Source organism: Macaca mulatta, chromosome 16 (genome assembly GCF_049350105.2).
Source record: "Macaca mulatta isolate MMU2019108-1 chromosome 16, T2T-MMU8v2.0, whole genome shotgun sequence".
In the NCBI taxonomy this organism is placed as follows: domain Eukaryota; kingdom Metazoa; phylum Chordata; class Mammalia; order Primates; family Cercopithecidae; genus Macaca; species Macaca mulatta.
This window is the reverse complement of record NC_133421.1, coordinates 2,189,038-2,210,721: the sequence shown is the minus strand read 5'-3', so window position 1 is coordinate 2,210,721 and position 21,684 is coordinate 2,189,038. Positions and strand designations below refer to the sequence as shown.

Below are 21,684 nucleotides of genomic sequence, written 5' to 3'. Positions count from 1 at the left end.
TAAAAATACAAAAAATTAGCTGGGTGTTGTGGTGGGCGCCTGTAGTCCCAGCTACTCGGGAGGCTGAGGCAGGAGAATGGCGTGAACCCGGGAGGCGGAGCTTGCAGTGAGCCGAGATTGCGCCACTCACTCCAGCCTGGGCGACAGAGTGAGACTCCATGTCAAAAAAAAAAAAAAAAAAAATCCTCTTACTCCAAATCTACAAATTCTGACACCTCCTCATCCTGCAGCCCTGATTCGGGTGCCCTTTTTCAGGAGACCTTCCATGACCACCATCTCCCTTATTCTCATCACTCTGCATAAGTCCTTCACCACACCTGTCACACTTAGGGACACCTGTGTATCCAAAGTAAAGACACACTTGTTTCTTTATTTTGTTGTTTTTAGAGGATCTCCTCCCCCTTACTTACTTCTCAAAGTAAGTTCGTTCCTTGAGGACAGAGAGAGGGACCATACTGTCTTGTTTCCCACTGGATTCCCCGTGCTCAGAATCAAGCCTGGCGTATGGGAGGCATTCAGTAAATACTCACTGAATGACTGAAGGAGTGAGTTAAGGAGATGCCGACTCGTGGCTAGTACTATAACTGCCGCAGGAATTCGTTGTCTTTATTAGAGTGCGAATGGTCTGTGCACGTCCGTGGGCTGCTGGCGCTCACAGACACTTCAGCTGTAGGCAGTGTTTAGTCACAGGCAGTTCAGCGGACAGTCCAGTGCGTATGGTCTCCACGTCCGTGGGCTGCTGGCGCTCACAGACACTTCAGCTGTAGGCAGTGTTTAGTCACAGGCAGTTCAGCGGACAGTCCAGTGCGAATGGTCTCCACGTCCGTGGGCTGCTGGCGCTCACAGACACTTCAGCTGTAGGCAGTGTTTAGTCACAGGCAGTTCAGCGGACAGTCCAGTGCGAATGGTCTGTGCACGTCCGTGGGCTGCTGGCGCTCACAGACACTTCCTGGTCTCCATGTCTCACAACTGCCCTCATGTTGCTTCCCCTCCTGGCAGAAGCTGCAGCCGTGTTGTAAAACTTTTATTGTATAGCATCCGTCTTTGCAGGTGTTTATGTCAGTGGAAATACTGGGCTCACCATTAGCTTTTTTTTTTTTTTTTTTTTTTTTTTTTTTGACACGGAGTCTCGCGCTGTCGCCCAGGCTGGAGTGCAGTGGCCGGATCTCAGCTCACTGCAAGCTCCGCCTCCCAGGTTCACGCCATTCTCCTGCCTCCGCCTCCCGAGTAGCTGGGACTACAGGCGTCCGCCACCTCGCCCGGCTAGTTTTTTGTATTTTTTAGTAGAGACGGGGTTTCACCGTGTTAACCAGGATGGTCTCGATCTCCTGACCTCGTGATCCGCCCGTCTCGGCCTCCCAAAGTGCTGGGATTACAGGCTTGAGCCACCGCGCCCGGCCACCATTAGCTTTTTGCTTGTTTTTTGAGACAAGGTCTCGCTCAGTCACCAGGCTGGAGTGCAGTGGCGTGATCACAGTTCACTGCAGCCTTGACCTCCCAGGCTCAAGTAATCTTCCCACCTCAGCCTCCCAAGTAGTTGAGACTACAGGCGTGTGCCACCATGTCTGGCTAGCTAACTTTTTTTTTTTTTTCCAGAGACTGAGTGTCGCCATGTTCCCCAGGCTAGTCTTGAACTCCTGGGCCCAAGCAATCCTCCTGCCTCAGCCTCTGAAGTGCTGGGATTACAGGTGTGAGCCACCGTTAGCTTTTAGTGCCCCCCCCCCTTTTTTTTTTTGAGACGGATTCTCGCTCTGTCTGTCTCCCAGGCTGGAGTGCAGTGGCATAATCTTGGCTCACTGCAAGCTCCGCCTCCCGGGTTGATGCCATTGTCCTGCCTCAGCCTCCCGAGTAACTGGGACTACAGGTACCGCCACCTCGCCTGGCTAATTTTTTGTATTTTTAGTAGAGACGGGTTTCACCGTGTTAGCCAGGATGGTCTCGATCTCCTGACCTCGTGATCCGCCCGCCTCGGCCTCCCAAAGTGCTCGGATTACAGGCATGAGCCACTGTGCCCCGCCCAGCGTTCCTTTCTAAGTGCATTTCATTGGTTTTCAAATGACTTACTATGAAAGTCTTTAAGATTTGTTGCAGTTCTGGAGTCCCCATTCACGGTTCAGGCTTTTTTGAAGGCACAATCTGGAACTTCCAAGTCCAGAGCTTTCCCTCGCCCCAATTTAGAGCTACCCCGTCCCTCTGTAGGAGGCTTTGAAGGTCACTGCGCATGGTTGCTTGCATACACGCACACACAGAGATATACTTGTCCTATTTGCTGTTATCAGTAACGTGGACAGTAATCACTGAGATGGGGGGAATATTTAGTTTTAAGTTAAAACTTTGCGAGGCACGTTGGTAAGAGTCCCGAGTGTTTGCCTGTACGCAGATGCCGGATGCTGTACAGAAAAATCGTTGGCATAAGCACGACGAGTCAGGAGAGCTTTATGGAAGTTTCTTTTGTGCCCAGCGTGGGTTACAGCGTAGTGACCGGTGCTGTCTCCAGTGTGCCCAGCGTGGGTTACAGTGTAGTGACCGGTGTGCCCAGCGTGGGTTACAGCGTAGTGACCGGTGCTGTCTCCAGTGTGCCCAGCGTGGGTTACAGCGTAGTGACCGGTGCTGTCTCCAGTGTGCCCAGCGTGGTTACAGCGTAGTGACCAGTGTGCCCAGTGTGGTTACAGCGTAGTGACCGGTGCTGTCTCCACTGTGCCCAGCGTGGTTACAGCGTAGTCACCGGTGTTGTCTCCAATGTGCCCAGCGTGGATTACAGCGTAGTGACCGGTGCTGTCTCCAGTGTGCCCAGCGTGGGTTACAGCGTAGTGACTGGTGTGCCCAGCGTGGGTTACAGCGTAGTGACCGGTGCTGTCTCCAGTGTGCCCAGGGTGGGTTACAGCGTAGTGACCGGTGCTGTCTCCAGTGTGCCCAGCGTGGGTTACCGTGTAGTGACCGGTGCTGTCTCCAGTGTGCCCAGCGTGGGTTACCGTGTAGTCACCGGTGCTGTCTCCAGTGTGCCCAGTGTGGGTTACAGCATAGTCACCGGTGCTGTCTCCAGTGTGCCCAGGGTGGGTTACAGCGTAGTCACCGGTGTTGTCTCCAGTGTGCCCGGCGTGGGTTACAGCGTAGTCACCGGTGCTGTCTCCAGTGTGCCCGGCGTGGGTTACAGCGTAGTCACCGGTGCTGTCTCCAGTGTGCCCGGCGTGGGTTACAGCGTAGTCACCGGTGCTGTCTCCAGTGTGCCCGGCGTGGGTTACAGCGTAGTGACCGGTGCTGTCTCCAGTGTGCCTGGCGTGGGTTACAGCGTAGCGACCGGTGCTGTCTCCAGTGTGCCCGGCGTGGGTTACAGCGTAGTGACCGGTGCTGTCTCCAGTGTGCCCAGCGTGGTTACAGCGTAGTGACCAGTGTGCCCAGCGTGGATTACAGCGTAGTGACCGGTGCTGTCTCCAGTGTGCCCAGCGTGGTTACAGCGTAGTCACCGGTGTTGTCTCCAGTGTGCCCAGCGTGGATTACAGCGTAGTGACCGGTGCTGTCTCCAGTGTGCCCAGTGTGGGTTACAGCGTAGTGACCGGTGTGCCCAGCGTGGGTTACAGCGTAGTGACCGGTGCTGTCTCCAGTGTGCCCAGGGTGGGTTACAGCGTAGTGACCGGTGCTGTCTCCAGTGTGCCCAGCGTGGGTTACCGTGTAGTGACCGGTGCTGTCTCCAGTGTGCCCAGCGTGGGTTACCGTGTAGTGACCGGTGCTGTCTCCAGTGTGCCCAGCGTGGGTTACAGCGTAGTCACCGGTGCTGTCTCCAGTGTGCCCAGGGTGGGTTACAGCGTAGTCACCGGTGTTGTCTCCAGTGTGCCCGGCGTGGGTTACAGCGTAGTGACCGGTGCTGTCTCCAGTGTGCCCGGCGTGGGTTACAGCGTAGTCACCGGTGCTGTCTCCAGTGTGCCCGGCGTGGGTTACAGCGTAGCCACCGGTGCTGTCTCCAGTGTGCCCGGCGTGGGTTACAGCGTAGCCACCGGTGCTGTCTCCAGTGTGCCCGGCGTGGGTTACAGCGTAGCGACCGGTGCTGTCTCCAGTGTGCCCGGCGTGGGTTACAGCGTAGCGACCGGTGCTGTCTCCAGTGTGCCCGGCGTGGGTTACAGCGTAGCGACCGGTGCTGTCTCCAGTGTGCCCGGCGTGGGTTACAGCGTAGCGACCGGTGCTGTCTCCAGTGTGCCCGGCGTGGGTTACAGCGTAGTGACCGGTGCCGTCTCCAGCTGCCTTTTGTTGTTCATGTGTTTCTCTTACTCTAGGCACTGGAAGAGGCTCAGAAAGCCATCCAGCAGCTCTTTGGCAAAATCAAAGACATCAAAGACAAAGCTGAAAAGTCAGAGCAAATGGTGAGTTCTGGTTTCTTCCTAACCTTTTTGCACCAAAAGGGGAAGTGAGCTTCTCATCTGGGCATTCTAATAAGGAGCTTTTTCTAATAATGGCACCTCCTGCCAGCCACGGTCATCTGCATCTCTAAAGCAAGCCCCTAGGAATGCATTCAGATCAATTCAAGGGGAGCTGCTGGTCAGCAGTGACTCACCATCTCTGCTGCCCTGCGTTTGCAGCCCTGGGTTTAAACAGGCAACTTTTTTTTTTTTCTTCTTCTTATGGAGTCTTGCCCTGTCACCCAGGCTAGAGCGCATTGGTCCGATCTCGGCTCACCGCAACCTCTGCCTCCCAGGTTCAAGCGATTCCTCTGCCTGAGCCGCCCGAGTAGCTGGGATTACAGGCACCCGCTACCACACCCGGCTAATTTTTGTATTTTTAGTAGAGATGAGGTTTCACCACGTTGGCCAGGATGGTCTTGATCTCCTGACCTCATGATCCGCTTGCCTCGGCCTCCCAAAGTGCTGGGATTACAGGCGTGAGCCACCGCGCCCGGCCTTTACATAGTCAAAGTGCTGGGATTACAAGCGTGAGCCCCCGTGCCCGGCTGCAATTTTTTTTTCTCCTTTCTGAAAATAGTTTCCTAGTCATTTTGGATATTCCTTTCTCTCACATCTCTTGGTATTGGTACCACGCATTTCTCCATCAAGATGTGTGGTGTGTAGCTTGGTGCACACTGAGAAGGGTCCTGGAGCTGGGAGGAGGGAGGGATGCGGGGAGGAGGGATGTCCCCTGCCCATGATCCATGTGTGTGGTTTTGGTTGAGTTCCCCCTTGACGAATCTGTGTCCCCCAGTGATGTGCTCAGAAGCTTGCTCTGAAGACCGAGAATCCAGCATTCATGCACCCTCTCCACCCCCATGGGAGGCACTGGGAAGTGCTGGATCCTGGGTTCAGACTCTCCTCCCCCGTGGGAGGCACTGGGAAGGGCTGGATCCTGGGTTCAGATTCGGACTCAGTAGTGTCTTGTCTCTCAATTGTCTCAGAATTCCAGTTTCGTCAACTGTAAAATAGGAGTAACGGTATTTGCCTCACAGGGTTGTTGTGAAAATTAAACATATGAAGAGCACTGAGCATATTCTAGGGACCTGGATTTTCTGTGGTCCTTCCCCAAGGAGGCGCCACACCCAGCAGCACTCAGGAGCCTCAAAGCGTGGTGATCAGTGAGAGCGTCCCACGCTGCTTTTGCTGGAGCTGATTGCATTTATTGATATCCTTATGATGCTAATCTGAGTTCTGGAGTATGCTTCCTCTTCCAACCGAGGGGGTTTGCAGTGACAGTTTGCTCCCAAGTTATGAGACGTCTTATTTTAAAGCAGTTTGCTTTCCTGCACAGTGCTGTGCTGAAGGGAGGAAGTGGTGGGAGTGAGGGGGGTATTGCGGGATCTGGCCAGCAGCCTGCAATGCAGCGGGGCTCTCTCTTTGTTCCCAGGCAGATCGGCAGGTCGAGAAATAATAGACACACACAAGATAGTGAAAGCTGGGTCCAGGGGGGTCACCGCCTTCTGGTCCCACGGTGCCAACAATGCACTGGATATGCCAACATTTATTATTAAGTTTAGTGAGGGCGGGGGTAGGTTAGTGAAGGATTTGGGGTCATTTGATTATGAGGTGAGATGGTCTCATGGGGATGAAGTAATAATTCTTTAACATAACATCCGTATGCAGAAGTACAGTACAGAGATAAGAATTTACAATAGAGTGTGTGCATCAGCAATTTCTAACAGAGCCTTAAAATGGGGACACAGTCTTTCCATAACCTATGATTAGTGAGATATTAATCAGCAGTAACAGTTGCAGCAAAACCTGGTTACAAACAATCCAGAGAAACAGGATATGAAGCTAGACAACCGGTTAGACCAGAAATTCTCAGAAGGGAGTATGTCTTAACCCTAAAGAGGCCTAGAAGAGCCGTGGAAGATGAGGGCGTTTATAGCCCTATCTTATCCATATGAACAGGCGTCTCCCCCATGCGTCCATTTATAGGCTCTCCACAAGGGTCACATTCCATTCCCAGAGCTATGAACATCTGCTTTTCTGGGACAGGAATCTTGGTGATGTGAAACCTCCCTGACTGCACGTCCGTTCATAGGCTCTCTGCAGGGGGAAGCACATCACGTGCTGTTGGCTCATTCTGGTATCCCAGCCTGGCATTGTCTTTACACAGTCCTGCATGCGATGTTGTATTTACGGTAATCGGGAGCATTTCATCTGTCATTCCGTGGCAGTAGTTTCAGGGGCCTCCCTGCATGGGAGACGTGATCTTTCTTGAGCTCGTTCAGTGTCAGCTCTGTGCTGGCTGCTTTGCACCAGCACTCTGATTTAGCCCTCACAACAACCTTCTGAACTAGGTTTTAGGATCATTATTATCTCTGTGATTACCCATCTTATCGATGAGAAAACTGAGACTCCGTGAGGCTGAGAAACTTGTTCTAGGATGCAGTGTTGGTGAGTGGTGGAGCTGGGGTTCAGCCCTGGATCTGTCTGACTCTGAAACCTCCCGCTTCAGCTCTGCCCGTTTTCGCTGCCCATGGGCAACAGTTGAGGCGAATCAACCATGGGCATTCTGTCTTACGGGTGGTCTCGTGTCGGTTTTATCTGAGTACCCCTGGCATGCCCTGCCATTGAAGGCTTTGTTTAGGGAAAAATGTGTGGTTCAGTTTGTCTAGAGAAACACAGGCTGTGGGATGGGGAGTGATGGGAGAGCCTGGGAATACAGAGACCAGTCAGCTCCAGTGTAGAGCGGTGAGGGCCTGAACGAGGAATAGAGAGAAGAGACCAGTCAGCTCCAGTGTAGAGCGGTGGGGGCCTGAACGAGGAATAGAGAGAAGAGACCAGTCAGCTCCAGTGTAGAGCGGTGAGGGCCTGAACGAGGAATAGAGAGAAGAGACCAGTCAGCTCCAGTGTAGAGCGGTGAGGGCCTGAACGAGGAATAGAGAGCAGAGACCAGTCAGCTCCAGTGTAGAGCGGTGGGGGCCTGAACGAGGAATAGAGAGAAGAGACCAGTCAGCTCCAGTGTAGAGCGGTGGGGGCCTGAACGAGGAGTAGAGAGAAGGGACCAGTCAGCTCCAGTGCAGAGCGGTGGGGGCCTGAACGAGGAATAGAGAGAAGGGACCAGTCAGCTCCAGTGCAGAGCGGTGGGGGCCTGAACGAGGAGTAGAGAGCAGAGACCAGTCAGCTCCAGTGCAGAGCGGTGAGGGCCTGAACGAGGAATAGAGAGCAGGGATAGATTCTTGAGATGAAGCAGAGGAAGAATATTTAGGAGTTAATGATGCAGGGACCAGGAAGAGTCGAAGATGACTGTGACTTTGAACACGGTGGTTAAAGACCCCCGATGCGGCCGGGCACCATGGCTCACGCCTGTAATCCCAGCACTTTGGTAGGCCAAGGAGGGCGGATTACTTGAGGCCAGGAGTTCAGGGCCAGCCTGGCCAACATGGCAAAACTGTGTCTCTACTAAAAATACAAAAATTAACCAGGCGTCGTGGTGCACACCTGTAATCCCAGGTGCTCTGGAGGCTGAGGCAGAGAATCGCTTGCCTGGGAGGTGGAGGCTGCAGTGAGCCGAGATCGCACTACTGTACTCCAGCCTGGGCGACAGAGCGAGACTCCGTCTCAATAAATAAATAAATAAATAAATAAATAAATAAATAAAAATAAAAAATAAAGACTCCCTATGTTAGACCAAAGCTAAAAACCCTGGAAGAGATACAGAGATTGTTTTGTAGGAAAAAGGATGCTGATTTCAGATCGGCAAGTGGGTGCTCAGATTACAGGGCCAGTCTTCAGCCTTGTATATCCAGCTTGTGACACCACTCCTGGGTTTTTTTTGCCCCAAATTCAAGTATTTGGTAAAGTAGTGGTGGGTCTTAAACTTTCTTTTTTTTTTTTAATTCAGTGGAAACAGAGGTTGTTTGGGGGTTGTAGAAGGAAGGAAGGCTTGATTGGGAAGTCACCATGAAAGAGGCTTTTTACAGCTGAGATCCAGGTGAGGCTTGCAGGATTGTGGGTGTGGACTTGAGCTGGGCAGGTCGTAACCTTTATGAGTTCACGGGGCCCATGAACTCACTGCCGAGTTTCTCCCTTTAGTGGGATGCATCTATCCCGTGACTGCAGTGTTTGTGCTTGGTATCCAGGGCAGTCCCTTCCTTCCAGGTATCACAGAACCTGGGCAACCAAATTGCTCTTGAGAAAGTTTCGCTGCGTGCACCGGAAGACGGAGGTCCCCTTTCCTTGCCTAATGCAGCCATGGCTCGTGGTGCCAAAAAGCGTCTGAAGCGCATGGCAGCTCCAAAGCATTGGGTGCTGGATAAATGGACTGGTGTGTTTGCTCCTAGTCCGTCCACGGTCCCCCAAGTTGAGAGAGTGTCTCCCCCTCATCATTTTCCTAAGGAACAGACTTAAGGAAAGAAGACTTGCATGCAGCGGTTCATTAAGATCGATGGCAAGGTCCGAACTGATACAACCTCCCCTGCTGGGTTCATGGACGTCATCAGCATTGGCAAGACCGGCGAGAATTTCCATTTGATCTGTGACACCAAGGGTCGCTTTGCTGTACATCGTATTACACCCGAGGAGGCCAAGTACAAGTTGTGCAAAGTGAGAAAAATCTTTGTGGGCACAAAAAAGAATATGGTCACCTCATCTTGTGACCATGATGCGCGCACCGTCCGCTACCCTGACCCCTCATCGAGGTGAATGACACCATTCAGATTGATTTGGAGACTGGCAGGATTATTGATTTCATCAAGTTCGACACTGGTAAGCTGTGTGTGGTGACTGGAGGTGCCAACCTAGGAAGAATTGGTGTGACCCCAACAGAGAGAGGCACCCTGGATCTTTTGACGTGGTTCATGTGAAAGACGCCAATGGCAACAGCTTTGCCACTCGACTTTCCAACATTTTCACTATTGGCAACAAACCATGGATTTTTCTTCCCCGAGGAAGGGGTACCCGCCTCACCATTGCGGAAGAGAGAGACGAGACTGGCAGCCAAACAGAGCAGTGGGTGAAATGGTCCGCGCGTGACATGTTAGATCTTTGTACGTAATTAAAACTAATGTGGCGTGATAAAACACACACACACACACACAAAGTTTCTTAGCGTGGACCAAGAAACACAGTGGATGATTTCACCTGGGTGTTAGTAAAGTTGGGGAATTTTTCCAACTTCTCTATTGAATATGCTTTTCTGGTGACTGAAATACACTTGCATTCCCGGAGACAGCTTCTCTTCTCTTGCACCTGCTGAAACAACACTGTCAGGTTCTTACTCCCCAAACTGCCTTCTCACTCCCTGAAGACTGCGCCTGCCCTCCCGGTAACTTACATGTTAAACGTGTGTCACAGGGCTTCTGTTTCAGTCTTCTTGAGATTTGAAAGTCTTTGCTGGAGGCTCAGGCCCTCGTTCCGTTGGGAAAGACCGTGTGAATGCCAGGTGCTGACTGAGGCGTTTTGTTCGGCCAGCGGCGTCAGCACCAGAAGGCACACTTTCCTCACCTTGTTCAGGAGGAACGGTGCTGTGCCTGCCTCCTCTGTCCTGTGTGCTCAATACTGAATTGCCGTTTGGATCATTTCATTTGGTGTAAAAAATAAAGTTCATTTCATGCTCGCAGCTGAAGGTTTTATAACCCCAAGTAAAGTCCAAAGAGATGCCACATTAAATGCCTGGTTGGAAATTATTTTGATTTTGTATTGTGAGAATGTTTGCTAACCTGAGATTTTTCCCTGCTTCATCTGCATTCGTTTCTTAGGGAGCTACTTGCGGAAGCGTTTTACATCCTTCTTAACCGTCTTCTTTTCTCTCTTTGGTTTTTCAATGTTTAGGTGAAAGAAATCACCCGTGACATTAAGCAATTAGATCACGCCAAACGCCACCTGACCACCTCAATCACCACGCTGAACCACCTGCACATGCTGGCAGGAGGTGTCGACTCCCTCGAGTAAGCAATGCCAGCTTTCTCTTCTGGGGCCACGGGAAATGTGTCACATAGAGAAATGGTGTTGTCGGCCTGTTTACTTCTCAGCCGGGAAAGTCTCACCATCCTGTCCCACCTTCTGCAAATTGGCTTCAAGTGTCCAGTCACGTTTTTGCTTTGTGCCCTCTGGTGTTCAAAACCTAACGAACACTGGCAGCCGGTCAGAAGGGGACCCAGGAAGCCTCTCAGAACCATTCCGAGAATATGGCCCGTCTTCAGGCTGCAGCTCTGTACCGTCAAGGCAGACAGAGGGACGCAGGCCCACGTTCACTCCCGGCTGCTTCTGCCTCGACGAGTTTCTACTTGCGTTGGGCTGAGTTGCGCTGTCATCAAAGAGACCCTATATAGGAAACAGAACTCAATCATTCAAACCACTTTTTTTCAATCTACTTTTTATTAGCTTTCCGTTTGGTTTGTAGAGGGAATGATACATCAGAACATTAGAAATAGTATTAGAAGGAAGAGCTGGTTATTTACTACAGAGAAGCAGTCTAAAGCCTCCTTTACTAGCAAGATGCTGACACTCCAGCTCACCTCTGTGGCCCATTCAGGCTGGGGACTCCCCCTGCTCCACCTCAGTGTGATTCCATGTGTGGACAGGGAAAGCTCCTCTTCATAGAAACTGAGATACAGCATTCGAAGTCCTGGGTGGGGGAAGTGGGACAGTGCCTTCAGGGAAAGAGGAGGAGGGGCAGGCCTCTTCCTGACCTCTCTAGGTATTGCATGAGCTCCAGGGACCCCCGGTCCACTCCCCTGTGAGCAGTGAGAGCAGGGGCCAGAGGGAGACCAGAGGGCAGTCACATTTGTTCTTTCTTGGGTGGTGGGTGTCCACCAAACCAACAGACCAGGCAGCGGTGAGACCAGGTGCTGGTGAGACCAGGCGGTGGTTAAGACCAGGTGGTGGTAAGACCAGGCAGTGGTGAGAACAGGCGATGGTGAGAACAGGCAGTGGTTAAGACCAGGCAGTGGTGAGAACAGGCGCTGGCAGTGGTGAGAACAGGCGGTGGTGGGAACAGGCAGTGGTGAGAACAGGCGATGGTGAGACTAGGTGGTGGTTAAGACCAGGTGGTGGTAAGACCAGGCAGTGGTGAGAACAGGTGGTGGTGAGACCAGGCAGTGGTGAGAACAGGCGGTGGTGAGACCAGGCAGTGGTTAAGACCAGGCGGTGGTGAGAACAGGCGCTGGTGGGAACAGGTGGTGATAGCAATGTTGGTAGCAGTGTAACACCTTGGCTTGAACTTGATCCTGTCTTTTTCAATGCCTCTTATGGAAAATCATAAATTATAAATGTAATAAAATAGCCCAACCCTAATGAAAAATTTAGATCTAATAGTTTATATTTCCTCCCTGTGTGTAACTTGATTTTATCAGCATCCTTTTATTGAAGCGACATTAACCTTAGCAGTAGGGAAAGTAGAGGTCTGTGACACAGATGCCTCAGAACCTGCAGATTTCAGTTAATATTTAAAGCTGGGCCCTTTCTGTGTCTTTGTTTTTGTTTTTGAGATGGGAGTCTCACACTGTCGCCCTGGCTGGAGTGCAGTGGCACGATCTTGGCTCACTGAAACCTCCGCTTCCCAGGTTCAAGCGAGTCTCTTGCCTCAGCCTCCCGAGTAGCTGGGATTACAGGCACCTGCCACCACGCCCAGCTAATTTTTTGTATTTTTAGTAGAGACGGGGTTTCACCATGTTGGCCAGGATGGTCTTGATCTCCTGACTTCATGACCGCCGGCCTCAGCCTCCCAAAGTGCTGGGATTACAGGCGTGAGCCACCGCGCCCAGCCATGCCCTTTGTTTTGTCCTGGAAAGATGTGTTTGGTTTGCTCATGGGCTGTAATCCTCAGATAGTAACATCCCTACCCCTGTTCTCTGTCCCAAGCTTGCTAATCCCAAAATATCCAACCCAAATTCTAAATCCATCATCTTCCCAGATTCTGTCCCCACACCGAATGAGAATTAATCACTCACACGTTCTTCCCGCCGTAGCACATAACGTGCACTTGTGTTTAGGACATAGTTCATCCTGTTTTATACTAGTTAGATGTGTACTTGACTCTCTGCCTACTGTATGATGTCACCTTGAGAATTTGGACCAGATCCTGTTTTTTGCCTCCCACAACGCACAGCAGCTTATATACTCAGCACTCAGTGAACGTTGATTCAGCCGAGTTGATGTCTGTTTGAGAGCTAGAGTAGGTTGTTCTGTGTCTGTATCTTGTGTTCTTAGTGTTTTTCTAGACTTTTAAACTTATTCTTTCCTTGCAGAGCCATGACCAGGCGAAGACAATACGGAGAAGTTGCTAATCTCCTTCAGGGTGTGATGAATGTCCTGGAACACTTCCACAAGTATATGGGGATTCCACAGATCCGGCAGCTTTCTGAAAGGTAAACTGTCCCCGGAGGAAAAGTCCATGGGGATTCCACAGATCCGGCAGCTTTCCGAAAGGTAAACTGTCCCCGGAGGAAAAGTCCATGGGGATTCCACATATCCGGCAGCTTTCCGAAAGGTAAACTGTCCCCGGAGGAAAAGTCCATGGGGATTCCACAGATCCGGCAGCTTTCCGAAAGGTAAACCGTCCCCAGCGGAAGTGCTCTTGCTTTCAGAAAAGGACCTGGTGCTAGGAGGTGCTTAAGCACTTAGCTCAGCATGTTCACTGCAGAATCTTACTGTGTGAAGAAACCTCAGATGCTACCTGATCTGACTCTGTCTGGTGCAGGCATCCCCCATGATACCCCTTCCCGTGTCTTCTAAAGCTGCCTATCGTAGATAGTTGCAGTTGTGTATATGGACAACTCTCAGCTGTCCCCATTTGTGAGGGAAACTGTTCTAGGTATCTATTTCTTTGTAACAAACCAGCACAGAACTTAGCAGCTTAAAACAATAATTGTTTTGCGTGTATAATTTGGCCTGGCTCAGGGGACCAGCTCATCCCTGCTCCGTGCAGCATTAGCCGAGGCAGCTCAAGAGGGACTGGAGAATGCACTGGCTCCCTCTCATGGCTGGCACCTTGGTACTTGCTGTCAGCTGGGAGCTCAGCCAGGCCTGGGCTGGGATTCTCTGTTGTCTTCCACGGGCTTCTTGGACTTCCTCATGTTAAGGTGGCTGGTTCCAAGAATGAGCGTCACAAGAGAAGCAAGCCTGGGAAATTTCATAGCATCACTTCTACCGAAGTCGCAAGGCTGCTAAGATTCAAGAGGAAGGAACATAGTCTTCTCCCACCCACTAATGCTAACGGGAGGAATGTCAAAGTCACATCGTTACAAAAAGCACGTGGGATAGGATAGATTGCTGTGATGGTCTTTAGAAAATACAGTGAGCCATGGCCGGGCCCTGTAGCTCACACCTGTAAGCCCAGCACTTTGGGAGGCCGCGGCAGGTGGATCACCTGAGGTCAGGAGTTCGAGACCAGCCTGACAAACATGTTGAAACCCTGTCTCTACTAAAAATGCAAAAATTATCTGGACATGGTGGCGGGCGCCTGTAATCGCAACTACTTGGAAAGCTGAGGCAGGAGAGTCACTTGAACCTGGGAGGCGTCAAATATATATACAGATGAAGCCTAAGTTCCCTTTACCTAGACCTCAGAATCCCATTATTCTCTCCAGAGGTGGTAACTGTTATCAGTTTAATGGATATCGCTCCGGATTTTTATGTATGTATTTACATAAATCTATAGTTTCAGTTAATGGTTTTGGTTTTGCTTTGTTTTGTTTTAACTAAATGGTTTCATACCTTACGCTTTATTCTAAAAACTGCTTTTTGTTTTCAACCACATGTATTTTAGATATTTGTTTTTCATGTCAGTATGTATAGACCTGCTTCATTCTCTGGAATTTTTTAGATTTTTTTTTTCACATCAGTGTGTATAGACCTGCTTCATTCTCTGGAATTTTTTAGATTTCTTTTTTCACGTCAGTGTGTATAGAACTGCTTCATTCCCTGGAATTGATGCACAGAATCCCGTAGTATAACACGCCACAGGTATAGCACTAGATTGTTTGTTTCTAAATCTTAAAATATGCCCCCATTTGCACATATGCAAGTATTTCTCTAGGACAGATTCTGGGTTATAGGTTTATATACATTTAAAATTTTAGTAACTACTGCCCATTTGCCCTGCAGCGAAGCTTTGTATACTTGTAGTACGATCTGTGAATTGTGAGAGCACCTTTCCCGGCACCCTCAGCTGAGAGCACCTTTCCCGGCACCCTCAGCCACACGTGATGTTGTTGTTCTTCATTTTCATCTCTCTGATGGTTGAAAACGGTATCCAGTTCCTTTAATTTTCATTTCCCGTGTAGCTAGTAAGATGAGTGTTTTGCTTTGTTTTTCTGAGACAGGGTCTTGCTCTGGTGCCCAGGCTGGAGTGCTGTGGCGCGGTCATCGCTCGCTGCAACCTGGAACTCCTGGGCTGAAGACATCCTCCTGCCTCCACCTCCTGAGTAGCCGGGAGTACAGGCAAATACCACCACGCCTCGCTGAGTAGCCGGGAGTACAGGCAAATACCACCACGCCTGGCTGAGTAGCCGGGAGTACAGGCAAATACCACCACGCCTGGCTGATGTTTAACATTTTTCTGTAGAGGTGGGATCTTCCTGTGTTGCCCAGGCTGCTCTTGAACTCCTGGGCTCAAGTGATCCTCCTGCCTCATCCTCCCAAAGTGCTGGGATTACAGGCGTGAGCCACTGTACCAAGCCCCAGTTGTATTCTTCATCTGAAGACTCCTGCGTTTCTCATACCCTGAGAAGTTATTCTCCTTTATTCCTTTCTTTGGGTAGTCTCTACAGCTTTGTCTCTGCATTCTCTCCTCATAGAATTCTTGTTACGTGAACGTTGGAGCTTCTAGATCTGCTGCCATGTCTCTTAATTTTCCTTTCATGCTTTCCGTCTCTCTGTCCTTCTGAACTGCTCTCTGAAAGAATTCCTCAACCCAGTCTTCCTGTTTTAATTTACTCTTCACTTGCATCTAGTCTGCTATTTGGCCCAGCTGTTGAATTTTTATTTTAACAATCCAGCTTTTTAATTTCCAGCATATCTAGCTGATTCTTTTCTCATGGGCATAATATTCTCATATATCTCCCACAGAATAGAAATTACCTGTATGTTAAAGCGCTGGGCTGCCTGTTCCATTTCTCTGTCGCCGGTGTAAGATCTTCAGTTTGTTCAGCGTGGCAATTCTCTCTCTTTAGCATTTCTCAAATGTTTGGTGATTCTTAGCTGAAAGCTCATTTTTATTGTATTCATTGATTTTTTGTGACCAAGTCTCACTCCATCACCCAGGCTGGGGTGCAGTGGCACGATCTCAGCTCACTGCAAGCTCCGCCTCCCGGGTTCAAGAAAGTCTCCTGCCTCAGCCTCCCAAGTAGCTGGGACCACAGGTACCCACCACCCACACCCACCACCCACGCCCACCACCCACGCCCAGCTAGTTTTTATATTGTTAGTAGAAACGGGGTTTCACCATGTTGGCCAGGCTGGTTTCAAACTCCTGACACCTCAAGTGATCCACCGGCCTCAGTCTCCCAAAGTGCTGGGATGACAGGCGTGAGCCACCGCGCCTGGCCTCGTTTTTATTTTTGATATTCTCTGTTAGTCTGATCAAGAATGCTCTTTAGCTGCTACCTGCTCCTGGGCGAGAAGTGGGAATTGCTGCTTGGCCAAGTGTTATCACAGACAGCTCTTCCAAAGTGAGGGGTCCAGACCTGGAGAAACCTACCAGATGGGTGTCCCAGCGGCTGATCTCCTAGGCTCGGAGGCTCCCTGGTCTTCCTGGGTGTTGGCAGCCCCTCTGGCTACTGCTAAAGTTCTCAGACCCAGAGGCCCACCTCTGCCACCTGGCGTGAGCATTCACGGTGTGGGTACAGATGTGGACAGCGGCTGATTCCTCCTATTGCAGGGCACAGCATGCCCTGCTGGCAGCAGACCAGGGCCCCATCCTGCTTCTGGTATCACCACCTTCATGTCTTTCATTTTCAAGAAGCATTTTTGGGCAGTGATTTCCTGTCATCCTTCCTACCAGGAAGTCCTCAGGCTTCTAGTCTACCACTTTTCTTGCCTGGATTTTGATTTTTATGAAAATCTTTTTCTTATTTCTAAGGTTTCGGGGCATCAGTGTGCATCTTGTCATGGAAATGCCAAAGAATATTAGGGAATGTTGGAGCAGAGCTTGGCAGAACACTAGGGAAACCGCCACCCTCTCCCTTCTCCTTCCTACCCCTCGAGGACACCTGGAGCCGGCTGATCGCCTTATCAGACTGGACTGTGAGGCAGCCAAGAAGGCAGGCGAACAGGACTTTATGAGCTGCGAGAAGGAAGGAGCTTGGATGGAGCAGGCAGATTTGCTGTCAGCAGATGAGGGAGGAGGAGGAAGGCAGTCCCTCCTACCCCTGCTCTCAGGATGATTCAGAGTTGATCTCTTTCACATTCATTTGTTCTTTTCTTCATTTACGTGACAGATATTTACCCTGCATTTTCTACATCCTAGGCCCTGTGCTAGGGGACTGAAGGCACAAAAATAAGAAATACACACTCTCTGCCTTCGAAGAGTTCACCATTTTTGTATGGAGAAGAAAGACATTAATAGAAGATTCCAGTGTAACAGATGTAACAAAACCATGGTATATGCTGTACAAGGCATAGCAGGATCTCAGAAGAGGAACTGATAGGCTGAAGCAGGGGCTGAGGGCAGGGGGCCTAGACAAATTCCATTTTAATCGGAATCTTAAAAGAATGGGTGGCATCTTACCAACGTGACAGTAAGTGGGGAGAGAAGGAAGAGGGAGCCTCAAGGAGTTTGGAGGCAGCAGAGGGAGATAAGGCTGCGTAGGTAGATGGGGTCAGGTTTTATATACCTTGCTAAATATTTTTTATTTTGTGGACAGTGAAGGATTTTAAGCGTTGGGGGGCATGATCTCACTTGTGTTTTGTAAAAGTGTAGTGGATTACAGAGGTACAGGAGTCTGGATAGTAGGAGTATGTTCTGGATTAGAAAAGATAAGACCCTTATCAGGCAGTGGCCACGCACTCACGGAGATGTGTGTGGGAGCCGATCTCCAGTCGGTGTAAAGGAGGGGGTTGTGCATGGCAGGAACATGAGAGAACTAACTTTTATTTGGCAGAAACCAGTGTAGGGATTCATTAATAACTCAAAATGGATCTATAGCTAGATGTAAAACCTAATTCTAAAACTGTGAGAAGAAAACAAGAGCAGATCTTCACAGCACTGAATTTGGCAGCAGTTTCTTGGATATGACACCAAAGTCCTAGGCAACAAAAGAAAAACATAGATAAATTGGACTTCATGAAAAATTTTAAAACTTGTGCATGGAAAGATACTATCAGCAGGGTAACATGGCAACACACAGAATGGGAAGAATATTTCCAGATCATTTATCTGATGATGGATTCGTATCTAGAATATACAAAGAATTCCTAAACATCAGCAACCAAAAGCCGAACAACTCAATTAAAAAGCAAGCAAAGGGTTTGAATAAGCGTTTCTCCAAAGGAGATATGTAAATGGCCAGTAAACGTGAAAAGCGCCCCCACTGGGCTGTGAGGTGATACTGCACCGTGGTTTTGACTTGCATTTCTCTCATGGGCTTTTTAGTTTGATGTAGTCACACTTGTTTCTTTTTGCTTTTGCTGCCTGTACTTTTGGTGGGCTCTTCGCTTTTCAACACTTTTCCAGAGAGAGTTTTAAAAATTTGAAGGAACTTTGTATTGACTGTTATAATCACATTCCCTTAAAAATAGAAAATCCAACATTCTATGAATATATTTCAGCGCTCCAAACGTTCATTATCACGTAGGGTTGCTGCAAACACAGGAGGATTTACTTTTAGTTCATTTCAAAATCTCTGTTTGCAATAATTTTGTGTAGATTAATACAGAATATGTGCTATTAAGTAACACTAAAAAGGCTGGACCTGGTGGCTCACACCTGTAATCGCAGCACTTTGGGAGGCTGAGACAGGCAGATCGCTTGAGCTCCGGAGTTCGAGACCAGCCTAGGCAACATGGTGAAACCCTGTGTCTACCAAAAATACAAAAAGTGAGCCGGTATGGTGGTGTGTGCCTGTGGTTCCGGTTACTCGGGAGGCTGCAGTGGGAGAATCACTTGATCTCCGGAAGTGGAGGCGGCAGTGAGCCGAGACTGTGCCACTGCACTCCAGCCTGGGCAAGAGAGCAGACTCGTCTCAGGAAAAAAAAAAAAAAAAAAAAGTCACACTAAAAAGAGCCAAGAGGAGACAGCTTCTTCTTTTCAGTGCTTGACTAGAATTGTTTTTTTGAGAGGTGCTGAAAGTTTGAGAAAAGTCCAGACTTCTTATTTTTAGCATCCTTTCTGGTGAATTTTCTTCCCTTATGTTTACGTGGTGGTGGTAGAACCATCTGGAAATGATAGGAACAGCTATTTATTGTGAGGGGCGGGAGATGGCAGGCAGGTTACTACCCTCTGCATTGCTTCCGTTTCTCGAATTTACTGTCTTGCTGTCTGTAAATTGTAGAAGTCATGTGAACAGTTGTGTTCTGAAATCTTTGCCTGCACGTTTGAAATGGAAGTTCATGAGCCTTGATTCAAGCATAGCTGATTCTTCCAGCTACCCTTCTGGCAAATGCTTCCATGCTTGCTGTAGCGTTGAAGGAAAGAGTTTTTTCTTTAGTGTCTTTACATTTCAAATCCTCCTGGCCTAAGCATGCCCATGACAGTGAATGTTTCTAGTCATCAGTCAGTATTTCCCAACAAAGAACGGAAGATTCTTACATTCTCTTGAAAACTGTGAAACTCTTGAACTAAAATATATTTTTCACAGCCATTTCTAACCTCTTATAACTGTGAGAAAGGCTTAGCAGGTCTCATGGTGGAGTGAAAAAAGAACTCAACCTGGAAATGGACAGGCCTGCCCAGCTCATGATTTCTGAATGACTAGGAAATCAGTTGGTGCAGTGGCTCACGCCTGTAATCCTAGCGCTTTGGGAGGCTGAAGTGGGCAGATCGCTTGAGCCCAGGAGTTTGAGACCAGCCTGGGCAACATGGCAAAACTCCATCTCTACAGAAAATATAAGAATTAGCTGTGCATGGAGGTGCACACCTATAGTCCCAGCTACTCAGGAGGCTGAGAGAAGGATCACTTGACCCCGGGAGGTTGAGGTTGCAGCGAGCCACGAATGTACCACTGTACTTCAGTCTGAAGAGAAAGGAATGACTAGGAAATCTTGATAGTTCAGCACATATATCTGCTTTGCTGACGGTTATCAGTAGAGCTACCTCTTTATAGTAGGAACTTTTCATGGTTAGAAGAGGAAGGAGTTTAAAGGAATGAGGCCAAAGATACATTCTTTCAAGTCTGTTGACTTCTTTCTAGAATCCTATTTAAGCAATTGATTATGAAGACTGCAATTCACATCTCACCCTGAAAGTGCATGGGATTGAGGTTTGGGTCTGTAGATACCATCAGTGATGTCTCTGAGGGAATGGGTGCTCTTTCATCTGAATCATTGATAGCCACTTCAAAAACTGCTGTTGGTAGAGGCCGGGCGCGGTGGCTCATGCCTGTAATCCCAGCACTTTGGGAGGCCGAGGCTGGCAGATCACCTGAGGTCAGGAGTTCGAGACCAGCCTGGCCAACATGGTGAAACCCCATCTCTACTAAAAATACAAAAAATTAGCCAGGCGTGGTGGCAGGCGCCTGTAATCCCAGCTACTCGGGAGGCTGATGCAGGAGAATCACTTGACCCAGGAGGTGGAGGTTGCAGTGAGCCGAGATTACACCATTGCACTCCAGCCTGGGGGACAAGAGCAAGACTTCGTCTCAAAAAAAAAAAAAAAGAAAAGGAAAAAACCTGCTGTTGGAAACATTGACGTTTATATGCAGAAGTGTATCCTTCTGCTCCAGGATTAAGCACACATCTAACCTGTAGCCACCTGTGAAGCCAGTCAGCACCGTAAGATGGGTGTTGTGGAATAATCGGCACTGGAGAGGACATGGAATCATCTAGTATGGGCCGCTCGCCCCACCCTCTTATTTCACAGCTATTCGAAGTTGTGACCCACGGAGAGGAAGTGACATGATTACGCGGCTCACTAGTCACATAGCCAGGTCTTGCCCATCTCAGGAGGTGACTTTGAAAATGAAGAACTTGGCAAGGAGGTCTACACATCAGAGGCTGGTCATTTTCCCTCTTTTTGGTCTCTGGTGATAACACGTGCTGTCACAGGCTGTGGTTCTCCTCAGAGGCTGGTCATTTTCCCTCTTTTTGGTCTCTGGTGATACCACGTGCCGTCACAGGCTGTGGTTCTCCTTTCTGCCGCCTCAGTTTCAGAGTCACCGAGAATATGGAGTAGGGAGTAGTTCGGGCCAGAGGCAGAGCCGGGCCCACCAGTGTCACTGAGATGGTCAGTGGTCCTGAGACTATGACTGTGGGTGCTCTGGCCAGTGGTGGCACTTCCCCTGTGAAGAGAACTCCTTCCTCTTCTAACCATGAAAAGTGCCTGCGGTAAGTTCCCGGTGGCTTAGGAGGGAAGTGGTGCTGTCTGTGTGTTTCCAAGGAGGAGGTAGGAACACAGGGTCCGCGCCTCTGGAAGCTGTCTTGTGACCTGGCACCACAGGAGGCTGTGTGCTGCCTCATGACGTGAGAATCACGAGAAGCTCCGAAGTACAATTTTATTCTTTTCTCTCATGTCACAGTTCACACGCAAGGAATGTCTCCCATTGTCTGTCGGACAGCTCTAGATGTATGGCCCTGATTCCGATCTGGAGGTGGGGGCTATTCCAGTAATAGCCTCATCTGGATCATTTCTGGCCCCCTTGAAAACTGACTCAAAAGGCTACAAAGCCACCTCTAAGAGTGATTTTAAAAGTTTTGAAGATAGTGGAAAAACCTTGGAAGGTATTTGGAATAAGGTGTAATTATAACCATGCCACAGAAAAAACAGACTGTTTTGGGTCACGCCTATCCCCTCATTTGAAAAGAAGATCTCAGCAGGTTGCCAGACACTCCTTAGCAGCCAAAGACATTGTGGTTTTGAGCTGTTGGCTATTTCTAGAAACTTCATAAAGTTGATTCTGAAGGAGCAGGGTGGAGACCAAGAATGGAAGTGTGCTCTTTGAAGGCATTTTTGGCAACCAGACGGTATTTGCCTCAGGCTCAGGAAGTCCAGCAGGGCCCGAGAGTCTTGCTCCACTCTAGCTCTGCTAGGCTGGCTGGTGCAAGGTGGCCGCCAACATCAGGCAGCCGGTGGGGGATGCAGAGAGTGTGATCGATTATGGGGGCGTGATCGAATGCAGGGCGTGATCAATTGCGGGGCATGATC

General features: G+C 49.5%; 1 protein-coding gene and 1 pseudogene across 8 annotated transcripts in view; both read left to right on the top strand.

Moving 5' to 3' along the window:
* VPS53 (VPS53 subunit of GARP complex) overlaps nucleotides 1-21,684 on the top strand; it is a 174,900-nt gene that overhangs the window by 49,351 nt on the left and 103,865 nt on the right. For 5 of the 8 annotated variants that reach the window (XM_077969701.1, XM_077969700.1, XM_077969706.1 and 2 more), the window contains exons 5-7: nucleotides 4,269-4,355; nucleotides 10,218-10,333; nucleotides 12,635-12,754. In XM_077969701.1, coding sequence (XP_077825827.1) covers nucleotides 4,269-4,355; nucleotides 10,218-10,333; nucleotides 12,635-12,754 — 323 coding nt within the window. The remainder of the gene's footprint in view (nucleotides 1-4,268; nucleotides 4,356-10,217; nucleotides 10,334-12,634; nucleotides 12,755-21,684) is intronic. The other 3 variants (XM_077969703.1, XM_077969702.1, XM_077969707.1) reach the window with 1 other exon arrangement.
* On the top strand, nucleotides 8,554-9,403 carry LOC144335224 (small ribosomal subunit protein eS4, X isoform-like; annotated as a pseudogene).